Source organism: Urocampus carinirostris, chromosome 2 (genome assembly GCF_059441175.1).
Source record: "Urocampus carinirostris isolate Australia breed hairy pipefish chromosome 2, RoL_Ucar_1.0, whole genome shotgun sequence".
Lineage (NCBI taxonomy): Eukaryota > Metazoa > Chordata > Actinopteri > Syngnathiformes > Syngnathidae > Urocampus > Urocampus carinirostris.
Genome location: NC_142350.1, coordinates 1,303,127 through 1,323,105, shown reverse-complemented (window position 1 = coordinate 1,323,105; position 19,979 = coordinate 1,303,127). Strand labels below are relative to the sequence as shown.

At 41.9% G+C, this 19,979-nt stretch overlaps 1 protein-coding gene across 3 annotated transcripts in view; it reads left to right on the top strand.

The window, feature by feature from the left end:
- Nucleotides 1–228: 228 nt before the first annotated feature.
- The window catches only part of c2h6orf47 (chromosome 2 C6orf47 homolog), a 32,478-nt gene continuing 12,727 nt past the window's right edge, over nt 229–19,979 (top strand). The window contains exons 1-2 of one of the 3 annotated variants that reach the window (XR_015849674.1): nt 229–637; nt 15,415–16,142. Coding sequence is in view for 2 of the 3 variants with exons in the window: in XM_088328242.1 (XP_088184368.1) it covers nt 15,435–16,133 (699 nt within the window). In the remaining variant the exon portion in view is untranslated. The remainder of the gene's footprint in view (nt 638–15,414; nt 16,143–19,979) is intronic. The other 2 variants (XM_088328242.1, XM_088328241.1) reach the window with 2 other exon arrangements.

Genomic DNA, 19,979 nt, shown 5'->3' with positions numbered 1-19,979 from the left:
ATTTTCTAATGATTGCTCTAACAGTGGACTTTTTTCACCAAGCTGCTTGGCAATTGCTCAGTAGCCCTCAGATGACGGGCCGCATGTGACCCGCGGGCCGTTACTTGACCACCTCTGATCTGGGTGCTCAGCACCCCTCCAAAGCTCTGCACCTAAAGTTTCCCCTGGGATAAGATACCAGGCTTGACGCTTTTTTGTTATCATGAACGTGAAAGTTTTATTTTGAAGGGGAGTAGGAAGTGGGAGCTCCGCCTTGATTTGTCCTGCTCGGAGCTGACTAGGCGCACCTTCCGAGGCCCAACTTTGGAATTCGGAACCCAAAAAAACCCTGAAAAACAAACAGAAGCCGAATTTTCGGGGCACCGAGAGCTCATATGTTCCTTTGAGTTCGGTTCGAAGGTTCGAGTCCACGAACGAACCGAGCTTCTGACATCACTTAAAACAAGGTGATTTTTGTTCTTATTTTTGACTGACAAGTTGGGAGCTTGAAGATAAGATGGCGACGCGTCGTGAGTTCCAAAGAAAGGTTTGGAGCCTTATTTCAAACCTTATTTTGGTTCGATAGCTGCTGCCAGGCGTGCACCTGCGACGTGAACGCGCAACGTTGACGTGGGCGAACGAGACACTTTTACACAAGGTATGTGTGGTTCGCAACCGGAACGCGTCTGCGAGCAGGCATTTTAAATTGAAGAAAACTACCTGAACCCCTCCCTTGTAACTGTTCCTATTCTATATAGTGATATGCTTTATTGTAAACGAAACGGCTCTATGAACCATCCTTTTGAAGTCTTGGGTGTCTGCTCCTTTCGAGATCATGATGTACTGTTCGTGAGTGTAACAGCTATAAGAGCCGGTGTTATGCCGGGAAATGCATCCCTGCCGAGAATTGCATCCCCTGTCGCGGGAGCGCGCACACGTATCTCCCGCTACGATAGAGGGCTCCGCGCTTTGTGCTAAAAATAGTAACACGGCTTCGTGCCGCCATCTTGGAAGTCTGTCGATTACAAGCGGTGACAGCGAGAGGAGCAAATATTTACTCAGTTTGTCTATTTATTTACACAACTAGCTTTGTTTGTGTACGGATTTTGTCCATCAACACTATGGAAAACTACGTGGAGAGTTTAGACAAGCAAGCACGCGAGCGGTACGCTGCGAAGTTGCATTTTATTGGAAAATTGGATCCCTACAAAATTAAAAACAAGGACTGGAAGTCTGATCCCGATTTGTTGCCGTGTGTGACTTACATCGAACTTGTTAACTATCTTATTTTCCACCCAAGTCCCTTTTGTGAACTGAAGGATTTTCAAAATTACAAAAGTATGGAAGCCTACAACAGATTTGTGTCTGGTTGGGTTCGGGATGTGTCTGTGCACACTAGCGAAGGTGATGAAAACAAGACTGTGAAAGGGAAAGTTCTACATTCTCAGAGTTTGTCTCAGCCAAGTTTACAACCATGGATCATTGTTGACAAGTCATTATCGATTCTGTGTGCCCATTGCAACTGTGTTGCAGGTTTAGGGGAATGTTGTTCTCATGTTGGTTCCCTTTTTGTTCTATGTTGAACAACCCGGGAAGGCAACGCTTCTCCGAACGGCGCACCGGTGGCTAAGTTAGCTTAGCTTTCGGGGGCTTTAAATCCTCTATTGACGCGAGTTGACTGAGGAAAGGAGACTTTCTTTCCCTGAAACCGCGTTGAATTTCTCCACCAAAATAGTGTACGAATGAGAAACGGAGTTTTGTTCGGTTTTTAAATGTCGTTTTCGGCGAAATACCTCATATATATGTTATAAAAGTAGTTTGGGGTCGTCGAGCTGTTGTCATGAAGTACACATGTCCCATAACCTTTTTAAAATTTATTTCTACATCATAAATAATTCAATTTACCTGTCAGAAAGTGGTCAGAACAAACACGAACACAGTCAAGCTTTGGCAAATTCGACCGGTTGATAGCTGCCAGCCACATTCGTCTTCGCCGTTCACTTTTCTCCTGAGCTTCAATCCCCTGATTGTAAACACGCTTCGGAAGTCTAAAGAAGCCCTTCCCACCCTTTCCCCCTCGGCTACAACAGCCAACAATAACGCACGTATTCGGCATTACAATGTAGAATCTAACTGGTTCGCTGAACAATAACAATGAAGTGAAAAGCTTTGTGGACTTCCAAAATGGGCGCCAGCAATGCATTGTGGGTAATCTTAGGACCTCGAAGCACTCTATAACCACTTTTACCTTGTTTTATCTCACTTTTATATCACTTTTCGGGAATGTAATGGCGAACATATATCCAAGACCACTTTGTCTTGCATTTGTTGGGAATGTAATACAACTTAAACCATTCCGTCTTATCGAACGGTAATGCACGAACGTGTTTGATTTCTTCTCACCGTCAAACGAAGACGTAACACGTCGATAATTGTATTTTGTATTTGACTCGAATTAACAGATCATCGTGTGCCTAATATTGTCACAACAACAGTGTCATTTTTTTCTAGTACAAATGATCCAACGTCAACCTAATAAATGTAAGTAATGCTGGTGGGAGGGACCAGCCTGGCTGCCGAGAAATGCACCCCCCATCTATCTCTGTCTATGAAGGTTGCAGGTCCATGAAATTTACCCTGGTTACTAGTGGTGGGCCCATATTCTCACAGTGAAAAGCACATCTCTCTGGATGCAACTGAACCTGTTTTAAGAGGGAGTGCATTTTTGCCTGCTGAGAAATGCACCCCCCATCTATCTCTGGCTATGAAGGTCACAGGTCCATGAAATTTACCCTGGTTACTAGTGGTGGGCCCATATCTTCACAGTGAAAAGCACATCTTGCTGGATGCAACTGAACCTGTTTTAAGAGGGGGTGCATTTTTGCAAGCAAGAATTTTTAATGTTGATTAATCAGGAGAGAATCATATATATCTTTAATAACCAAACGGCCCCATCAATTTTACTTCAATTATTTCATGAAATTAAAAGGGACATTTTATACGAATTTTAAATGAATTTTATGTTTCATTTCATTTCATACGAGAAAAAAAACATGTCATCGTCTTCATTACAAGACCGCAAATAGGTAAAGAAGAGATAAGCAGTGAGAGAATAGTAATGTTTATTTGAAGGAATAAACAATGTAAACACTTTTCTGAAGGAACCAAAACACAAACTTGAACACGAAAAAAAGCATCAGATGTCGCTTTAAGGTAGATATCCAAAGACATCAACAGAATAGACGTTGGGAAACATGGTATGCAATGAGATTGGACATGGCACTCCAGGGTAAAACATGTAATAATGACCTCAAAGAGAAAAAAAAAAGACAAAAGACGATTGGGATAAATAGGCAAAAAAAAATCAACATCAAAAAAGCAGGCTTAAGAACAATTCAAAAAATATCTATAATATAAAATGCAAAATTTGTACATGTAATGCAATAAGTGCAACACTATTTTAACCCAGAGGTTATACCCGGAGGCAGAAAAACAGATTTCACTGTCTACAAAACATCAACACTTGAAATGTCCAGTGAACATGCAGGGTATCCTTCTTCCACTGGAGGCTTTTGGACGCACTCGTGATGAAAACATTGATCGCAGATGTCACAGCAAATCTTTAAAAAAAAATAGGTTTGCTTGTTTCCATGTATAGGCAAGTCCTTTTTTTGCACCCCGTGTCATGTTTGACCTTGTTTGTTGGGTTGATTTATTGATTTAATGACCACATAGACATGCTGGTATAATTTGACATCGTTTGTCATTTCTACAACTCTTCTATTCAATTTCCACATTTATGTTATCAGTGTCCTGCTATTAATTCACATGACTGTATTTAGTGATGTTGACATATTTACCCATTGTATGTAAGCAGACCTCTCAGACCCACAGCTGTGACACACGTTGCTGAGATCATCTGTAAAGACAAAGAGTAAAGATCCTCACAGAGTTTAACTTTTCCTCAAAAACATACATTTTTATATTGTTGAGTGTCGTGTCGGAACTTTTTAGCTGCCTGTAGTGTAATATAAACTACAGTAAAAAATGTTACCCTTATATAAATTGATTAGGGAGACATGTATTTATAAATATATATATTATTAAAGCTATGTCATTAAATAAAGTTACCCATAATACAATCAGCCTATCCACTGATATACTTTATCGAGCTTGTCTTGGATGACCTGGAATGTTAAATGACAATTTCCAGGTACATTTTGGGAAGTTCAGTTATATATGTGCAACAAGGGATTTTTCATGTAAGACTGTAGAGCTGTATGCTAAAGTTTTGCCTTTTGGAATATAAAGTGACGACTGATATAACAATAACAGGAAGTAGTCAACAAAGCACTCCAAAGGAGGGTCAAAAATGACTACAAAATAATGAAATGTCCACACCCTGGTCTAAACCTTTGCTGACACATAACACAACAAATAACAGTCAAGTCAAGTCACATTTATTTATATAGCCCTTAATCACAAAAATGTCTCAAAGGACTGCACAGGATTACAATGACACAATGACCTGATCTTAAACCAACATGCGAGCAAGGAACAACTCAAAACCTCAGCGTGAGGAAAAAGAGAAACCTTGAGAAGGGACCTCACAAGTGGTAATCCCCCTTCCAGGATGACCAGGGTTAATTACATTTAGCATTACAGTACACAAACGTAGTAAACATTAGGTAACATGTTGAAAATTTGTCCGGAAAGTGCATGACAGCAGCAAGAAAATACATAACATTGGAGAAAATACCATGGCTATGGGTTGTGGGTCAAGAGTAAAAAAGCTAGCATGCTGATTTAAACCATTCAGCATACACGTTGACCTGGAATAATAGCTACAGAGTTTCATTTTGGGATATTGTAAAAAAAAAAAGCCACTCACCTGATTCTTGAAGTAGATAATATTCTTTGGTAATCGCAAGGCAAATCAAGATTTAGAAGAAAAAATGGATGGTGTCGCAATAGACACTGTGTCAGAAATTAAGTTTTTAGGGGTCATAATAGACAATAAATTAAGTCGGAAAACACACATCAGACACATACAAACTAAGGTATCTAAAAGCATTTCATAATTAATAAAGCCAAATTTCTTTTAAATTATAATGGATTGTATTAATTATATTGTTCTCTCGTTCTGCCATATTTAACATATTGTGCAGAAGTCTGGGTCAATAATTACAAAAGTTCACTACAGCCCCTTTTTATCCTTCAAAAACGTGCAATAAGAACCATACACAGGGTAGGATATCGGGATCATACCAATATTTTATTCATGCAGTCCAAATTATTAAAATTGGATTATTTAATAAAAAAAATTCACTTCACAACTCTTATTTAAGGTCAACAAAAACATAGTGCCAGAAAACATACAAAAATTATTCACTCGGAAAGAGGGAAATTATAACTTGAGGGGCTGTGGTGAATTCAAAATCCCAAAGGTGAGAACCACCAGGAAAAGTATGTGTGTGTCTGTGTGTGGAGTCAGACTTTGGAATAATTTGCAAAATGAGATCAAACAATGTCCAACTATCCATGTGTTCAAATTTAAATACAAAAAAATCATTACTGGCGAAATACAGGGATGAAGAAAATGGGATATGAGGGAGATTGGAAATACTGCATTTCAAACTATGGTTAACTTGTTGTTATTGTTGCTATTATTATATCAGAACTGTTATTATGAGTATTGTGTTTATTTTTATTATTATCACTGGTGCCGCAGTGACATTATGCGCATTATGACGTTGAGGGATGGGTATTGCGAAGATTAGTGTATAAAATATGTGATTATTGTAACTTATAATTATTGATATCTGACCTATGTAATAAGTATATCCATGAGATTTTGTTATATTAGATATAAGAGGAAAGGAGGATTTGTGGAATGTATTTAGTGGGGAAGATAAAGGGGTAGGAAAAATGAGCATCTGCTTCTGACTACCCCTTTTCGAACATGTTATGTGACAGTATTCTGTTGTTGACTCATTGTTTTTGTCCTGTTTTTATTTTTATGTTCGAAATAAAAGTTTTAATTCATTCATTCAAAGTCGCTTTATCTAGTCTTAACTTGTTGACTTCATTTTTGGTGGTTTTGATGGTGATATCTTCTCCTTGTAATACCTTCTCTGCAAACTAAAGAGTTTGATTAGTATTTTAGGAATTAAAAGTAAATACACAACCCATGAAGATAGCAAGATCCATGTTATTACATAACCAATTTGATATGGCATATTTTTTTTTTCCATGAGCAGAGGGCATCCTTATAAAATCCCAATTTAGGTACATGTCAGGGCAGCACGGCGGCGCAGTGGTTAGCGTGTGTGCGGCATAGTTCTGAGGTTGTGGGAACCTCCTGAGTGGGTTCAAATCCAGCTCCCGGCCTTACTGTGCGGAGTTTGTATGTTCTCCCCGTGCTTGCGTGGGTTTCCTCCGGGCACTCCGGTTTTCCTCCCACATTCCAAAAACATGCATTTCAGGTGAATTGGCCGGTGTGACTGAGCGAGTGAGTTGTCTGTCCCCGTGTGCCCTGCGATTGGCTGGCAACCAGTCCAGGGTGTCCCCTGCCCACTGCCCGATGATTGCTGGGATGGGCTCCAGCATCCCCGCGACCCTACTGAGGATAAGCGGTGCAGCTGATGAGTAGAGGTACATGTCATGACCATCCGAAATCTCATGACAACAGGCTCACAGGTCAACATTTAATTTAAATACTGTTCATGACTTTGAGGTTGTCCTCATTGTGTATGTCATTATTTGAAGTTTGAGATTCAAAATGTTGTCATAAAAATTCAGACGGCCTTTTATTTTTCATAAATGTATCACTAATTACTGTACATTGATTGCTGTATCAAAACATAGCCTACATTATTTGTTAATTTGTAATACACTAATGGCTTAAATTCCTCCTCTTTCTTTTTTGTCAGACAAAGTATTTGTTTTGGTTCCTTCAGAAAGGTGTTTACATAGTTTATTCCTTCAAATAAACATTACTATTCTCACACTGCTTATTTCTTCTTTATCTATTTGCGGTCTTTTAACGAAGACGATCACGTTTTTTTTCTCGTATAAAATGTCCCTTTTAATTTCATAAAATAATTTAAGTAAAAATGATTGGACCATTTGGTTATTAAAGATATACACGATTCTTCCCTGATTAATCAACATTATAATTCTTGCTTGCAAAAATGCACCCCCTCTTAAAACAGGTTCAGTTGCATCCAGCAAGATGTGCTTTTCACTGTGAAGATATGGGCCCACCACTAGTAACCAGGGTAAATTTCATGGACCTGTGACCTTCATAGCCAGAGATAGATGGGGGGTGCATTTCTCGGCAGCCAGGCTGTTGCAGCCAGGCTGGTCCCTCCTGTTGTGTATGTGGTAGGGTTGTAGTAGGATTGTAGAAGATTCAAGACAGGCACGGATGGTACATTCATAGAGTGTTTACTTAACTTCTTCCTCGGTAGTTCTCAAGCACAAGCACAAGTACAAGGCTGCACATTGGTATACAGCGACACCGCAGGAAGGGGAGTGTATTACACGACACCACATATTCCCTTTTTGTTAGAATAGGACACGAACAGTAGCATTAATCTGAAATACGCAATAACTCTTCAGTAAGTATGAGCTTATAGAAAACATACATTTTAATATTCATTACCAGATTAGAGGTAAATATTTATCAAAAGGTAAGCAATATTGTAAGGAACTGTACTGTCAATATCGGTAAGCAAAAGTGTGTAAACCTTGTAAACGTAAGCAGACTGTATGAGGATCACATCATAAACAAACATGACAATTTTTAAAACAATGAACATTCATCATGTCTTTTTTTTTTTTTTTGAACATCACCACATCTTTTCTGTATCTTTTTTTCTTTTTTTAAGTCACGAAATCTTGAAGCCATGCAGGAGCATGTCGTATTCTCAGTGCACTCGGAGAGGGATGTGGTGAGGGCACAGTTTCAGTTTCAGGTGGCTCAGCACCTTGGTTGCTTGGCAGGAGACAAGCATCAGCATCAGCAGGCTGTGGCACTGAGGCAGCAGCACAGGTGGAAGAATGGGCAAGGTGGAAAGCATTCCACACCTTTCCATCAGACAGCAGATAAGTGGCTGGACCCTTTTGGGCTACCACTGTCAGTGGCTTGGTGAACCTTGAGTGTCCTTTGGCAATGATTCCAGGTTTGCGGATGCGAACCGCAGAGCCAATCTGGAAGCTGGGTGATTTTGCACCACGACGTTTGTCAGTGTATTGTTTTGACTTCTGTTGTTTGTTTTGTATGTTTTGCAACATTGAGCTTCAGCCCACTCTCCTGTAAACGATAGAGGACGGCGTTCAATCTGGCGTCATGTATTTCAGGCGTCTCCCCAATCTGGAAGCTGGGTGATTTTTGCACCACGACGTTTGTCAGTGTATTGTTTTGACTTCTGTTGTTTGTTTTGTATGTTTTGTAGCATGTTGCCTTTGTCAGCAGTTGGGCGCTTGGAGTGAAGACCTGTGATGTGAAGTTTTGTATTCAGTGGTCTACCATGCAACAGTTCAGCGGGGGATACTGAAGTCACGGCATGTGGTGTGGCTCTGTAAGTGTGTAAAAACTCAGTGAAGAAGGCTTTCAGTGGTCTACCTTCGATGTTGGCTGTTTGTAGACAGTCCTTGAAGACTCTGTTGAAACGCTCAATTTCACCGTTGGCCTGTGGGTAGTACACAGAGCTGCGACGGTGCGTGATGTTCCTGTCACTAAGGAATGCTTCAAACTTGGTCGACACGAACTGAGGGCCATTGTCAGTAACAATTTCCTGTGGATTACCTTCTCTGCTAAACACAATGGAAAGAAAAGTCATAACAGAGGCAAAAGTAACATTTGAGCAGAAGGCAATCTCAGGCCATCGGCTGTAATAGTCAATGAGGGTGATGGCGAAGCGGCAATCAGCAGGCGCAAAGTGAATAGGACCAACAATGTCCCCAGCAACCTTTTCCCAGGCAGCAGTTGGGGTAGGCACAGGCTGTAACGGAGCAGTACGTGTGGTTGCGGTTTTGTCATGCTGCAAGCAGGTGGTGCATGATTTGATGGCGAGCTCAACGTGAGAATCCATTCCAGGCCACCAGTACAAGTCTCTCAGTCTTTGTTTTGTGCGGACGATCCCTTGGTGTGTAGCATGAGCAAGTTGGATCATTTTTTCGATGAGTGCCACGCACAATGACACTGTTCTGCACGGCAAGCTCATTTTGCACACGGAAGTATGGCACGATGAGGGGGTCAAAGCCTTTTGCAGTACGAGGCCATCCCTTCTGCATGTAGTGTCACACCTTCTGTAGCACCAGACATTCCTCACACGCACTGGACAGCTCCTCAGCAGTGACTGCAGCAAAATCAGGAGACACAGCAGCCACCATCTCCAACTCTACCTCCTCGTGGTCGTCTGTGATGGGGAGAGGCAAACGTGACAAGCAATCTGCAGTAACATTCTCATGTCCCGGTTTGTATTCGATTGTGTAGTTAAAACACAGCAGGCGAGCAGACCAGCAAGCTATTCTCATGCCTGCACGTCCAAGGCCTTTGGTTGTGAGTAGAGTGGTCAAAGAGCTATGATCAGTCTGTTAAGTGAAGTGACGGCCCCAGAGATAAGTACGCCACTTTTCAGTCGCCCAGACGCATGCCAAATCCTGTTTTTCGACTGTTGAGTAATTTCGCTCGCATGCAGTCAGCGTCCTGGAAGCAAATGCAATGGTCTGTTCTATGTCACCTTTCATTTGCGTCAACGCAGCACCGATGCCATAGTCTGACGCATCTGTTGTCACGACTGTTGGCAGGGAAGGGTCGAACAAGGCGAGTGCAGAACTCGTAGTGATGATCTCCTTCACTTTGGAAAAGTTCGCTTGCGCCTCTTCAGACCAGTGGAATGTAGCAGACTGTCTGAGTAGAGCACGGAGAGGTTCCACAAGCATGGCGTAGTTGGAGATGAACTTTGAGTACCACGAAGTCAGGCCTAGGAAAGATTGCAGAGATTGAGCGTCGTGTGGAGGGGGAGCTTCAACCACAGCCCGTACATGGCCAGGATCTGGATGTAGACCAGAGGCAGAGATGAGATGCCCAAGGAAGGACAACTCTGTTTTTCTGAAGTGGCATTTTGCAGCATTGAGCTTCAGCCCACTCTCCTGTAAACGATTGAGGACGGCGTTCAATCTGGCGTCATGTATTTCAGGCGTCTCCCCACTGACAATGATGTCGTCCAAATAGCACTGCACACCCTTTTGACCAGCCAGGATCTGAGACATCATGCGTTGAAAGGCACTGGGTGCTGATGCCAGGCCGAAAGGCACTCGTGTGAAAGAAAACAGTCCATCTTGTGTTTTAAACGCTGTAAGATCTCTGCTGCTTGGATGTAGCTGCACTTGGTGGTATGCATTTTGTAGGTCAATCGTGGAAAACATTGTAGCACCACGGAGCTCAGTGAACACCTCCTCAATGTGTGGCAGCGGGTGACTGTCGATCACCACAGCCTTGTTTGGTTCACGTAAGTCCACACACACACGAAGGTCACCTGTTTTCTTGCTTACGACCACCAGAGGCGACACCCAGGCAGACGCGTCCACTCTCTCGATGATGCCATCAGTTTCCAGTTTCGTCAGCTCCGCCGACACCTTGTTACACACGGCATATGGGAGTCTGTGTAGCTTTTGCTGGACTGGAGGCACATCAGCACGCACTTTAACTTTGTGTATAAAACCTGTAGCAACGCCTAAAGCATATGTAGTGTTGACGGTGTGACTCATCTCCGATGCGGCAGGTGTTGCAATCTGCCCATCTTGTATGTGAAGGCGAAGTGCAGTAAACAGGTCCATTCCCAGTAGTGGAGTACCGTCAGGAACTATGTAGAAGTCAGTACGTGCACTCTGGTTGCAGTATGTAGCAGTAAGTTGAAGACAGCCCAACACTGGAATTGGCTTCTTCATGTAGGTCACCAGGCGTACAGTAGGCTTTGAGAGAGGCACGTGCATGAATGAATGTCTGTAAATTCTCTCTGGCAGAATTGAGACTGCTGAACCATTGTCCACAAGCAGGTCAGTAGTAATTGACTGTTCATCATTCGCATGGAGAGCAACTGTACACGTAAGGCGCTTTGGGACTGCAGCTGTAGGGGCTACATGACACACAGTAAGGTCTGGGACAGTAACTTCTCTCACTGATCGAGTAGGAATTGCGCTGCGGCACACTTTACCAAAATGTCCCATTTTTCCACATTGGTTTCATTTTGCATTTTTAGCAGGGCATATGGGGTCATTTGCTAGATGAGAGTTGGAGCCACAACGGTAGCAGGTTTTGTGTTGAGAAGAGCGCTGTGTATGTGTGCTGCTCCGATTCCTTTTATCTCTTTGTTGCACGAACTTCACAGGAGCGTCGTGCACAGGAGCAATAGCCTTAGCTTCTGCCATAGCAGATTCGATTTGTGTAGCAATAGTGATCGCATTGTCAAGTTCTATGTCCGTTTCCAACAGCAAGCGTTCTCTGATTCTCGAAGAGGACATCTTCTCAATGAATTGATCCCTAATCATATCATCAGCAAACTTGCCAAAGTCTCAGTTAGTAATTAATTCCCTCAATGCGGCAATGAACTGAGCAGTGGTCTCGTCCGGTCTCTGAGCACGCCGACGCAACGTGCTACGCTCAGCCACGACATTCATCTTCGGTACGAAGAAAGTTTTTAGCGCATCACAGGCGGATTTGTAAGAAGTGCCAGCGTCGGGAAGGGAAAGAAAAATTCTCTGCCCTTCTGTGCCCAAACAGTGCAGCAGTAGTGTGCGTTTTCGTTTGTCCGGTATGTCGTTAGCAGTCAATGCTAGCAGGTAATTATCGAACATCTGAATCCACGTGGTGTACAACATCGTAGGCTCACCCGGGGTTTCAAGCAAAGCAGGGGGTTGTGAGATTCCGATACAAGTCATCCTCGTCGCCAATATGTTGTGTATGTAGTAGGATTGTAGAAGATTCAAGACAGGCACGGACGGTAAATTCATAGAGTGTTTACTTAACTTCTTCCTCGGTAGTTCTCAAGCACAAATACAAGGCTGCACATTGGTATACAGCGACACCGCAGGAAGGGGAGTGTATTACACGACACCACAGCTCCCACCAGCATTACTTACATTTATTAGGTTGACGTTGGATCATTTGTACTAGAAAAAAAATGACACAGTTTCTGTGACAATATTGGGCACACGATGATCTGTAAATTCAAGTCAAATACAAAATACAATTATCGACGTGTTACGTCTTCGTTTGACGGTGAGAAGAAATCAAACACGTTCGTGCATTACCGTTCGATTACATTCACAACAAATACAAGACGGAACGGTTTAAGTTGTATTACATTCCCAACAAATGCAAGACGAAGTGGTCTTGGATATATGTTCGCCATTACATTCCCGAAAAGTGATATAAAAGTGAGATGATAAAACGAGGTAAAAGTGGTTATAGTAGCGGGAGTGACGTGTGCGCACTCCCGCGACAGGGGATGCATTTCTCGGCATAAAACCGGCTCCCCACCAATCAAAGTTAGGCTTTTTTTAATTTTTTGAACAAATTTATTGACACTAATAACAGCAAACAAACAATGTGAGGTTTGAACAACCCTTTAAGATCATGAAATGTCGTTCACAAATGCAGCTCGATGAGCCGGCTCTTTGAAGTGAATGACAGGAGCTGGCCGCCCATTCGATAAAGTGATGTGTTATTCACGAACGTAACAACTCTATGAGCCAGCTCTTTGAAATAAACAATAGAAGCTGGATCCTTTCAAATAGTGATGTGTTATTTGTAAAGGCAACGGTTCTTTAAGTCGGCTCTTTGAAGTTAACGATGGGAGCTGTCTCTCTTCGAGATATTTATACGTTGTTCATGAACATAATGGCTTTTTGAACTTCCTCCTTTCAATATGATGTTTCGTTGGTATACGTAATGTCTTTATGAGCTTTTCGAATGTGTTTATTTATGTAGATTAACATGTTATATTGTACATGTGTTTCATTATATCATATATATTATTAATTAACATTTTTTGTGAGATACTGAGTTGCTCGACATCAATGAGGTTTATTATAAAAAAAGTTAAAACATTTAGTAGCTTGGACGTTCACTGTAGAAGGGGAAAAAAATAAATGCAAATATAATTAAGTAGAATAATACATTTTCTTATTCAATTTATTCATTTTCTGCATTAAATTATTGTTGTTATATACTGATTAAAGGGATAACCACAAACCTTTCTTTTTTTCATTTTCTTTTTTTTACTTCCTTTTTTCTTAACATAATAATTCGTAATGTAATGCATCAAAGCAAGGCAGCCGTCTCTCTTTAATGAGTTGAGCCGAAAAAGCCGGTTCTCTAAAAAGAGACGGACTTCCTTTCACTACACAACTACCACATGAAATCCGATGTTTTTTAAGACCACATGTATTTCAAATTTACTCAATCAACCCCGCCAGTTGTTTTCAGATCAGAATGACTTACAGCGTTTTAATTCAGGTTCGGCCATTGCGACTTGATGATTGTATCCAAAGAAAATTCAAAACTATGTTGTAATGTAAGCCTACTGCTCTGCTTTCGCTCTGTTCGCGTGTGATCGGAATGATGCATGATGGGAAATCCCCAGGCGGCAGACGCATGCGCACAGTAGCATTAATCTGCCCGCTTCGTTTGCAACGAAAAAAACGATACAGAAATAGAGGCTACAGCGGCGAACTCGTTTGACTTGATTGATTTGCCGTTTCGTGAGAGTCGGTGTATACCGGATGGTACCCATAATTGACAAATTTGCGTTTTTCCGTACAGATTTTCTTGTACGTCGTACACGTCTTAAAATGTATAATAAACGTACTTTGTACGGCAAAAACGTACAGGTTGACAGGTATGGTAGCCGGATCCCTTCAAAATTGTAATGTTTTATTCTTGATCATCACAGCTTTAAGAGCTGACTCCCCAGAAATCAAAGGTGGGCTACCTTCAAGATTGTGAGACAGCTTTTTGAAATCAATGATGGGAGCTGGCTCACTTAGAGATGGTAATGTGTTTGTTCACGAACAGCTTTATGAACCTGCTCCTTTTGAGATGTTGATGTTTTTTTGGTTAACGTAATTTATTTATGAGCTGTCTCTTTGAGGTTGACAATGGGGGTCAGGCCCCGTCAAGAAAGTGATGTGAAAACAGAAAACTCAACTGCTCTATGAACCGGCTCTTTGAACTATGGGAGTTGGCGCCTTTTTAAATATTGATGTGTTGTTTATGAATACAGACGCTGCCCTACTTACGAACAATTGTAAGTTGAATTTGTTCGTAAGTTGCTTCAGTGCTATATTTTGTATGTTTAAGGCTTGTCTATGTAACCTGTATTGTTTTGTACTAAATATAAACATTTTATAAAATAATATGCTCTATAAAAATAAATAAAGTTAAGTGTACCTTAAGGAAGATGAACTCCAAGAGGTCCTCCTCCGTGTTTGCGAAGTCTAAATTGCAGGTCTCAAACCTGTAGTCCGTGGGCTAGATTAGGCCTGTCGGGGGTTTTGATTTTTAATCCGGTCCGCAAGATGACACCAAGAGAAGCACAAGAGAAAAAGGAGGTGCAGTTTGAAATAATCCAGGTGCCACTCACCTAGTAGTTGGAACTATTTTGCTATCTTTTTTTCACACTCTCTTTTTCTCTTATTCTCTCCACCTTTCTCTTTCACTTAAGCATTTTTTTCTCTCTGTGTCTTTTTTCTTTCTTATTTTCTCTTGCTCCATCGGTCTGTTTTTTTCTCTCACTCTCATTCTGTCCCTTTGTCAATCTCTTCTTGATTTCTTTCTCTATAGCACCGTCTCTCTTCGAGTCTATTTTTTCTCTCTCTTTTTTCCTTTTCTCACTGTGTTTTTCATTTGTTCTTTCTCTTTTTTTCTCTCTTTCTCACTCTCCTTTCTTTTTGTCTTTTTATTTTACTTTTTTTCTCTGTTTTCTTTTTCCCCTCACTACCCTCTTTCTCTCGTTCTCGCCTTCTCTTGTTTTATCTTTCTTTCGCTCTCTCTTTCTCCTGTCGTTATTTCTTTCTCATCATTTTCTGTTTGCCTTTCTTTTTCTCTTTTCCCCTTCTCTATGTATCTTTTTCATTCTTTCTCTTTTTCTCTTTCTTTTTTTTTCACTCTTTCTTTTTACTCTGTTGCTTTTTCTCTCTATCTCCCTAATTTTCTGTCACATTTTTTGTCTTACTCACTTTCTCTTTGACATTTTTTCTCTAGCTCACTGTCTCTTTTTTCTCTCTCTTTCACTCTCTTTCCCCCCCCCCCTTAATGTACTAGTACGGCTCCCGTGAGAGGTTTTTTTTTCTACCGTGTGGCCCCCGACCTCAAGTGGGTTTGTCACCCTTGGTCTAAATTGTGTGTTAATTTCTTTCTCGCAGTGAAGATCGGGCGAGCAAGCATGACGGCCGCGATTGGCCGAGCATGGCGGTGGCTCCGCGGAACTCGAAATGAGCCAATGGCAGACGAGCAGTTCTGGGAGGCCCAGGAGAAAATCGAGGACGTCCGTGCCGGAGAGGAGCTACCCGAGTCGGGCCTGACACAGCGGGGTCGCTGGTGGATGCCTGCCTTTTGGGGGAGCAAGCGGTGGATTCCCACCGTTTCCCAGACGATAGACGGCGACCAATCGGATTATGGAACCCCGCCCCCTTCGCCCTCGCTGCCACCTTCCTCACCCTTCCGCCTTTTTGTGGCCGATTGGCACGGGGAAATGTCGTCCGAACATTACGAAATCTGCTTAAATTTTTTGCGCCATTTGTTCGATGCAACGGCGTTGGGTTTCCTGCGAGGGGCGTCGCCACCTGTCAAGTACTTCCTGGAAATGGCGGGTGTGGGTGGGGCTTTGCGCCTGTGGTTGCACGGCATGGCCTTGTTTTTGGCCTCAACAGCGGGCGTCGGTGCCCTCCTCTGGTTGGTTCAGGAACATCTGCCGGAATTCGCGCTGGTTTATGGCGTGGCACAGGCATTGGTCATCTCCGTCAGCCTCAAGAAAGGCGTCTTCCTTGGATTGGACGAAGAGAAACCCAACAAGGAAGGGGGCGGGAACATGGAAGAGAAGGAAGCTATCGACGGTGGCGGGGAAACCGAGAAAGAGCGCTAAGATTTCTGGGTAAGTTGCCACAAACTCCATCCTTCCATCAGTTATTTTCACTGCTAATCCTTAGTAGGGTCGTTGAGGTGCTGTAGCCCATCCTAGTGATCTCCGAGCAGTGGGCAGGGGACACCCTGAACTGGTTGCCTGCCGGTCGCAGGACACAGAGAAACAGACAATTTACTCGCCCATTCACACCAAGAGACAAATTGGACCGGCCAATTAACCTGACATGCATGTTTTTGGAATGTGGGAGGAAACCGGAGTGGCTGGAGAAAGAGAGAGAGAAAAGCAAAAGAAGAGGGGAAAAGAGAGACAGAGAGAAAGAAAGAGACAGAAAGGGCGAGAAGGAAAGAGAAGAAATAGAGAAGAGAGAGAAAGAGAAGAAATGGAGGGACAGAAAGAAAAAGAGAGAAAAAGATAAACAAAGTCAAGTCACATTTATTTGTATAGCCCTTATCACAAAAATGTCTCAAAGGACTGCACAGGATTACAATTACACCATCGCCTGATCTTAAACCAACATGCGGGCAAGGAAAAACTCAATACCTCAGCTTGAGGAAAATAGAAACCTGGAAGGGGGCCCCACAAGTCAAGTCAAGTCATTTTTATTTGTATAGCCCTTAATCACAAAGAGTTTCAAAGGACTGCACAGGTTTTACACAGACAATTTTTCAGACTATTATTACACCATCCCCTGATCTGGAACCAACATGAGGGCAAGGAAAAACTCAAAAACCTCAACATGAGGAAAATGAAGAAACCTTGAGGAGGGACCGCACATGTGGCATCCCTCTTTCAGGATTACCAGACAGCAAAGGATGTTGCAATCACAAATAATAGAGATATTGTCCACGAAAAGTATAGGTTATTCATATGCTATAGAGTAGAAGTGTGTTTTAAGCTTAGCTTTAAACATTTCCACTGAGGTTGCAAGTGTTAATCCCCCTTCCAGGATGGCCAGGGTGGAATAGATTTAGCATTGGGTCACAGTACACAAATATAGTAAACAGCAATAAAAGAGAACACTAGGTAACATGTTGAAATTTGTCCGGAAAGTGCATGACTGCAACGACGCAGCTTCCCATCTTTGCCAGCTGTTAATGCAGGCGTCAGGTCAGACCCTGAAAGAGAATGAGAAAAAGAGTTTGCTCGATGAGAATGTGGGAGAAAGAGTTTTGAAAAAGAGAGGGAAAAGATTAAAAAGAGAAGAAATATACAGACAGAGGGAGAGGGACAGAGAGAAGATGAAATAGGGAGTAGCTAGAAAGATAGTAGAGGGAGGAAAAGGTAAAGAGGGATAGAGACAAAGAGAAAGAAAAGTGAGAAAGAGAAATGAAAAAGGAAAAAGAGAAAGCAAGAAAGAGAGATGGAGAAGAAAAAGAGAGGAGAGAGAGACGGTGACTGAGAGGCAGCAAAAGATAAAGACAGAATATATACAGGACTGTCTCAGAAAATTAGAATATTGTGATAAAGTTCTTTATTTTCTGTAATGCAATTAAAAAAACAAAAATGTCATACATTCTGGATTCATTACACATCAACTGAACTATTTCAAGCCTTTTATTATTTTAATATTGCTGAATTTGGCTTACAGCTTAAGAAAACTCAAAAATCCTATCTCAAAATATTAGAATATCATGAAAAAGTATACAAGTAGGCTATTCAACTAATCACCTGAATCATCTAATTAACTCGAAACACCTTGCGAGGGTTTCCTGAGCCTTAAAAACACTCAGCTTGGTTCAGTAAACTAAATCACAAGTATGGGGAAGACTGCTGATCTGACTGCTGTCCAGAGGACCATCATTGATACCCTCCATCAGGAGGGTAAGACACAAAAAGAAATTTCTCAAAGAGCAGGCTGTTCACAGAGTGCAGTTTCAAAGCATATCCACAAAAAGTCTGTTGGAAGGGAAAAATGTGGCCGGAAACGCTGCACAACCAAGAGAGATGACCGCAGCCTTAACAAAATTGTGAAGAAGAGCCGCTTCCATAATTTGGGGGAGCTTCAAAGACAGTGGGCTGAAGCTGGAGTCCAGGTATCAAAAGCCACAGTTCACAGACGTGTCCGGGAAATGGGCTACAATAGCCGTATTCCCATGGTCAAGCCACTTCTGAACTCAAGACAACGGAAGAAGCGTCTGACTTGGGCTATGGAGAAGAAGCACTGGACAGTTGCAGAGTGGTCCAAAGTCCTCTTTTCAGACGAAAGCAAGTTTTGCATTTCATTTGGAAGTCAAGCCGCCAGAGTCTGGAGAAAGGCTGGAGAGGAGCAAAATCCAAGTTGCTTGAAATCCAGTGTGAAGTTCCCACAGTCAGCAATGGTTTGGGGAGCCATGTCAGCTGCTGGTGTTGGTCCACTGTGTTTCATCAAGTCCAGAGTAAATGCAACTGTGTACCAAGAGATTTTAGAGCACTACATGCTTCCATCTGCTGAAAAGCTCTATGGAGATGAGGATTTCATTTTCCAGCATAATCTGGCACCTGCCCACAGTGCCAAAACCACCAGTAACTGGTGCACTGACCATGGCATCACTGTCCTTGATTGGCCTGCTAATTCCCCTGACCTGAACCCCATCGAGAATTTGTGGGGTATAGTTAAGAAGAAGATGAAAGACACCAGACCTACAAATGCAAATGAGCTGAAGGCCGCTATCGAAGCATCCTGGGCATCAATAACACCTCAGCAATGCCACAGGCTGATTGCCTCCATGCCACGCCGGATTGATGCAGTAATCCGTGCAAAAGGATTCCCAACCAAGTACTGAGTGCATCAATGGACATTTTCAAATGTTTGATTTAGTTTTGCTGTTATAAAATTATTTTTTTACTTGGTCTGAGGAAGTATTCTAATATTTTGAGATAGGATTTTTGAGTTTTTTTCAGCTGTAAGCCAAAATCAGCAATATTCAAATAATAAAAGGCTTGAAATACTTCAGTTGATGTGTAATGAATCCAGAATGTATGACATTTTTGTTTTTTTAATTGCATTACAGAAAATAAAGAACTTTATCACAATATTCTAATTTTCTGAGACAGTCCTGTATAGAGAGGAGAAAATTAGAAGAGAGAGACGAAAAGAGTGTTAGAAAGATGGAGAGAGAAAAAAGCAAGAAAGAGACAGAGAAACAAAAAACAGCTCTTGTCGTTTTGTGAGTGGTGGCTTTGGCAGCATCCAGTGGGCATATCTCAGCTGCAAGTCATTTTTCTCTTGTGCTTCTGTAAACGTATTCTTGCGGGCCGGATTAAAAACCCTTGGCCTCATCTGGCCCGCAGGCCGCATCATTGACACCTAGGAAATTTATAAATGCTGATTGTAAATATTGTCCTTATTTGTAGTGCAAGTCAATGCTGTTTAAAGTCTTATTTTGTACTTTACTTTAGCAATTAAATTGATTTTAAAATCCCCAAGGCGACAGTGTGTATTTCTAGCGCCTCCTAGTAGTAAAAAAACTTCCATTCATTAAAAAACAATATTAATTTGAATAATTAGTAACTAAGTTATAAACTTGCTTTTTGGGAAATGTGTGTATTAATTTGACGTAGGATGAGGCTCATTAGGGCACAGGTGTCAGAGATGCAGTCTGCAGGCCAAAACAGGCCCACCAAGGGTTTTAATCCGGCCTGCTTGACAACGCAGAGAAAAATGAGCTGCACTTTTGAAATATGTCCACTTGATGTCACCAAAGCCAGGTGCCAGTCACAATGACACTTAGGCTGTATTTATTTGTCTTTTTTTCTCTGTCTCGTTCTCTCTTTTTTATCTTTCATAAACTCTGTCTTTCTTTCTTTCTTTCTTTCTATTTGTCTTTTTCCCATTTCTTGCTCTCGCTCTCTTATCTCGTTCTCTTC